Source organism: Etheostoma spectabile, chromosome 8, assembly GCF_008692095.1.
Source record: "Etheostoma spectabile isolate EspeVRDwgs_2016 chromosome 8, UIUC_Espe_1.0, whole genome shotgun sequence".
Taxonomy (NCBI): domain Eukaryota; kingdom Metazoa; phylum Chordata; class Actinopteri; order Perciformes; family Percidae; genus Etheostoma; species Etheostoma spectabile.
Window position 1 is genome coordinate 31,048,038 of NC_045740.1, and position 5,826 is coordinate 31,053,863.

The 5,826-nt window shown below is 42.3% G+C and overlaps 1 protein-coding gene and 1 long non-coding RNA gene across 2 annotated transcripts in view; one reads left to right on the top strand and one right to left on the bottom strand.

Annotated features, from left to right (window-relative positions):
* LOC116693485 (septin-7-like) overlaps positions 1-5,826 on the top strand; it is a 50,727-nt gene that overhangs the window by 28,605 nt on the left and 16,296 nt on the right. The window contains 2 exon segments of the mRNA XM_032522489.1: positions 3,460-3,560; positions 3,673-3,807. Of these exon segments, the coding sequence (XP_032378380.1) occupies positions 3,460-3,560; positions 3,673-3,807 (236 nt within the window).
* LOC116693513 (uncharacterized) lies at positions 2,990-5,635 on the bottom strand. Its single transcript, XR_004332949.1, has 2 exons — positions 5,537-5,635; positions 2,990-3,872 (listed from the first exon to the last, which is right to left on the bottom strand). It is a non-coding gene; the product is annotated as an uncharacterized LOC116693513 (long non-coding RNA).

The window sequence follows — 5,826 nt, forward strand, 5'->3', positions numbered from 1 at the left end:
AGGCCTCGGGGAAGACCCAGGACTAGGTGGAGGGACGTCCAGCTGGTAGGAGGCCTCAGGGAGAACCCAGGACTAAGTGGAGGGATTATATCTCCACCCTGGCCTGGAAACGCCTTGGGATCCCCCAGTCGGAGCTGGTTAATGTGGCTTGAGAAAGGGACGTTTGGGGACTCTGCTGGAGCTACTGCCCCCACGACCCGCCACCGGATAAGTGGACAAAGATGGATGGATGGATGGACTAAAAAATGTTTGCAGCGGCACCATCCCTCCATCTGGCGCTTAGCGCCACCCGAGATTTTGATTGGTTTAAAGAAATGCCAATAAACCAGAGCAGGTTTTTCTCCCATCCAGGAATGGTGTGTGGACTAGCCAGACCTTCTTCCGCACAGCTGTGGAGGAAGGTCTGTCTATGCGAGACTAGGAGCGATGCAGCCAAGGGGGTAAAGGAGGGATGCTGGTTGCAGGAGAAGATGGACAGAAAAGCAGTGGGACAGAGTGTATGTTAGGACTGAGGCAGTGGAGGGTTAGTGAGAGGTGACTGGGCAGAGACCGAGTATTGTTTGAGAGTCCTTATATTTCCCTTGGGGCCTAAAAGGGTCAGTATCAGGGCAAAAATGTTCCCATGAAACCTAACACCCACCCAGCTTTTAAAGTGACATCTTCTTTTTAAAGAAGTGCTGTTCAGTGGATCTGATTTATAGCGACGTGAAGAGTGGTTCATGTGGATTTCAAAGTAACTGATAAATATTTGAAGTGGAGGCAGCCCTCTTAAACCAGGACGATATATACCTAAACTATCAACTGAGTTAGCTCTCAGTAGAATCTCTGCTAATGGGCAGGTCACGCCATCCTTAAAATGTCAAAATTGGGAAGTCATCATCAGTCTTCCTCATTTATTTCACCATTAATCATCAGTTTCACCACAATCAATGGGTTTGCTGGAGTTTGACTTTGAAGAACTTTAACACAAATTTGCATTGTTGACCTGTAGCAAGCTTGTCAAACGACTGTTTCCACAGTCAAGAATGAGCTTTTACGCTTAGAGAGTTCCTGATTTTAATCAGAATATACAATCGTCAGTTCCTGCTCAGCTGAAGTGATTAGAGAAAAGTTGACCATTTTGTCTTTTGTGGTTCGATGAAAGAAATCTGGTTTGTAGAATCAATTTCATGGGAGCAAATCGAAACAAATTGTTCAGTTTGTAATTCCACCCAGCAATACAGACTTTCCCAACATAGAAAATCATGTAATCATTTGATCACAGGGCAATACAAAAAATGCCAAAAATACAGTAATTAAGAGTCTGACTGCACCAACTCTTGAATGAATGTTGTGCTGTTGGAAGAGAAAGCCTTGTATTTCCATTGGGATTTCAGTTAAGAAATCAGGTGATGTTGCTGTATCTTTTGCATCTCCACTTGACAGCCCCCTATGTTGTGTTGGAGTCTCAGCATGGTGCTACGTTGACTCTGTTTTGGCTAGACAGAAAACATTAAGGGCATCTTGCTCCCAACTCCATTTTGGTCCGTCACTCACAGCGAACCTCATGTGAACCCCATGAGCGCAACCAGGGCGTACATGCTGTCGTGCGAGTAGCAGTCATTGTGTGTTAGTGTGTTCGCCATGGGTGCTGTGGTCTGAGGCTGAGGGGGGAGAGACTGGGTCAGAGTATTTATATTCCAGAACAATCTCCCATGCTTCGTCGCTCACTCGCCTTCACCCAGATCCAATTTCTTTTTAAATGATGGTGTTGAGACTGACGGCATTTTTGAGGTTTTCTACCAATCTGTTTTTCTTCACGGAAACGGTGGAAAATAGCAGATTTGGTTTTGAGATGGCTGACATGTCATGCACAAACACTTACAGTACAAACACAGCCTGGGTGAACAATTAAACTTAAATATGTCAAATGACTGTAGTGCGTGCATATATATATATATATATATATATATATATATATATATATATATATATATATATATATATATGCTCAGCTGTAAAGTCAGTCAGATTATCTGAATGTTTGTGGAAGCTGAAGAATGTTTGTGTTAGAGCGAGAGGGCTGTAGTTTGAGTTTTAAAAGGGGGGGGATCCTAAAATAACTAGATGGCCTTGTGAAAGAATGCAGTAAAGCGAGGGAACAGCAGACGAGTTGCAGGAAATGATGGATCTTGGTCCCTCACTTCCCGCAGACTCATGTTACTGAGATAGCCCGGCTGTAGCAGCTCCAATTCAGCCAGTGCAAACTAACTAATGCCAGGGCTCCGATCCCGGACTGGTCTGATGCCCTACTGGTCTGATAGTCTTGCATAGTCCTAAACAATCGCAGTGGTCCTGGGAGGGCCTGAGCTCCGGGTGCAGCTAGCGCGGCTCTGCTAAATAGTCTCAAGAAGGAACTGGTTCTGGTGGACCATTTGCACCTCGCAAAAGAAACCGTCATGTGCAGTATTAAATAAAGTTAACCTCATTGGCTCTTACCCGTGTATCTCCGTGTGTATTTTGTCAATAGCACATCCCTGCCTATTAGGGGTGGAACAGTACACAAGTCCCGGTTCGGTTTATACCTCGGTTCAGACATCACGGTTCGGAACGAGTTTGGTACAATGGAGGGAAAAGCAAAACAAAAATGCAGAAGGTAAATCTTTTTTTTTAATGTGCATTTCTCAGGCTGCACCACCTGGTGTCACATCTCCTCCGGGCTAGCTGCAACAGCCTGAAGTGTGTAAAGTCAGATGTGCACAGTAAACAATAAGTCATCTCCAGAATCCATCTGGAACTTATTAACAAAGTAAGACAATCAGCTATAAAACTGAAAATACAGCATCTGTTAAATATGAAAGTGCAAATTACATAGATTAATGAAACCAAATATGTGGACGGGATGGCATGTTGTAACGAGGTATGAGTACATGCAGCAAATACTTAAAGCCCTATATGTATTTGTATCTAAAGGCTAGTTAAGCACTGTGGGGGGAGAGAAGTTGGACAGCTCGTTCCAGTGATTGGTTCATCTGGGTGATGGCGTCGGATATGCGTTTGCATGTTAGATGTATTTCCTCTCACATACCCGACAACTGCTGAACAACGCAGACACACACAGTCCCCGTCTTATCCAGCACCCTCTCGCCTGTAGCCTGCTACCGGAACTAACACCAGACCACCACAAATTAGTGTGTGTGTGGGAAACACTGGTAAAACTAAAGAAAAGCATTTTCAGAGATAGGCCCGTTTTTATGCAATATAGGCTATTTAGTTAAGATATTTTTAATTTACATGTTTTGCAGCTGTCTATATTGTTGGCTATTATGCTACACTATCCTTTTCACAGAAGAAATGCAAGCCATCTGCACAAATACAGAAAGGTTATGAGAACACTCCAACAAGTCAAATGTAGTATAGGAATAGGTTTTGATTCGGACCAGGAGTGTACTAAACAGTGTAAATGTTGGTGTGTTTCAGGTGGAGCAGTCCAAAGTGCTGATTAAGGAAGGGGGGGTCCAGTTGACACTCACTATTGTCGATACTCCAGGGTTTGGTGATGCTGTGGACAACAGTAACTGGTGAGGCGTGCTGGCATAATCCGAGTGTTTCCAAATGATCAGATGTTCTTTGTGGTTATCCAATGTCCTCCTCTTCTCTTCGCCTCATTTCTTCATTTTTCCCATCTTCCAGTTGGCAGCCAGTCATAAACTACATTGACAGTAAGTGCGAGGACTTCCTGAATGCAGAGTCAAGAGTGAACCGAAGATCCATGCCGGACAACAGAGTCCACTGCTGCCTGTACTTCATCGCGCCCTCTGGACACGGGTAGGTGGAATTAGATGACGTAGATCAGGGATTCCCAACCACAGGTCCGGGCACCCCAGGGGGGACTTGAAAAGTTTGGAGAGTAGAACAACTAATTTGAAACAATTTAAATCATGATTGATTGGAAAAATATCACCAGATATTAACACTAAGTCAACTGAACACAACATGTTGCAGTTATGTAAGAGTGTGAAAGATAGTTAGCAAGTGGGCGCAGAGGTTTGGCTAAAAGTAATGAATAGATGGTAGAAATAACAACAAGTTAAAAGTAATGAATAGATGGTAGAAATAACAACAAGTTAAAAGTAATGAATAGATGGTAGAAATAACAACAAGTTAAAAGTAATGAATAGATGGTAGAAATAACAACAAGTTAAAAGTAATGAATAGATGGTAGAAATAACAACAAGTTAAAAGTAATGAATAGATGGTAGAAATAACAACAAGTTAAAAGTAATGAATAGATGGTAGAAATAACAACAAGTTAAAAGTAATGAATAGATGGTAGAAATAACAACAAGTTAAAAGTAATGGCTAAACAGTGTGAGTGATTAGCTAAAAGTGGTGAAGAAATGTTCAAATAAAGCCCAAAATTGAAATACTTTGCAAACATTTAAAATAAATTACTAAAAGTAATGTTATTGCTTAACAATAATTAATTAATTAATTAATTTAATTTAAATGTATACTTTTTATTGATCCCCAGTGGTAAATTACAATTTACTTTTTAATTAAAATTAAAAATCTATTAAATTAATTAATTTTAATCAAATTAAATCTATACATACATAGACATATACATATTGATAATAGGTGAAGAAGAACAAATTCTGGGGTGCACAGAAGTTCCAAATCCTGAAGATGCTCTTTGGAAAGGGATCACACAACTTTAAAAGAGAACAAAAGGTCCAAGGCACTCTTCTTGGGAAAAAATGAAAAAGCTTTTTATTTAAATGGTTATTTCATATGGAAATCACTGGGAATCGGTGCCCGTTGCATGCCGGTTAGATTTGTGTCCGACTTGATCCTGACTGGCTCTGGCGTCATGCACACGTGGGCAACGATGCGTTCTCACTCCCAACTCCTCAAATCCAGACGCTTGGTCACTGTCTCTGTCTGATTCAACGCAAAATCTCCTCTCAGCAGGTGTGTAGAGTAGCAGCTCCACCGCGGCGATGTAAGATGACGTAGTATTAAGAGAGACATGGTAGCGTGTGGTATAAAAGACTGAAATGCGGCGTCTGTTAGTCTCCGCCCCCTGCTGCTGCTGCTGCCTGCTCTCGTCTGTAACAGGTGAGGCGCTGCTCATCTCCAACCAGCCTAATGGCCTTCTTCAGGGTGGAGCCCTCAAAACACAGAGTCCTCTTTCCTAGACATCATGATTTCAAACACCTCAGCACACAGCCAGTGATCTCAGGATTGACAAATGGAAAGTATAACAACCAGATGGCTCCCTCTCTTCTTTGTAGAGCCATCTGGTGGTGAGTCTATTTTTAATGTAAGATTTCCATATGAAACAGCCATCTAAATAAAGCCTTTTTAATTCATCACAGGACGAGCAGCTTTATGATCCATAGGCTATATCTTCTTACAGTATGGTAGCTCTAACCAGGTGAAGTAAAATACTTTGAAGCCAGTCTTTTAGAAGCAGCAGTTGACAGGTAGAAGGATGACTTTGTTCTTGTCGCCAGTCTGTCTGTATTCAAAGGAGTTATTAAGCAACACTCACCCACATTCCTCTGTTATGGTCCAAATGACGGTGCTGTGCCAGTGCAGTGAAATACATCAAATATAGAGTGTGGCCTAAACATACTCTATCAGTACAGTGTGTGCGTGCGTGCGTGCGTGATTCACAAAGGTTACATAACCCAGTTCTGCACATGCTCCATAGAGTTCTGCTCTCCATCACTGAATCACCCAATCAGAGCGGAGGCCTCGGAGCAACTCACAAAGGCAGGCTTCTCATCTCAGACAAACACACACTGTCTTCTTCTCTGTGTGTGTGTGTGTGTGTGTGTG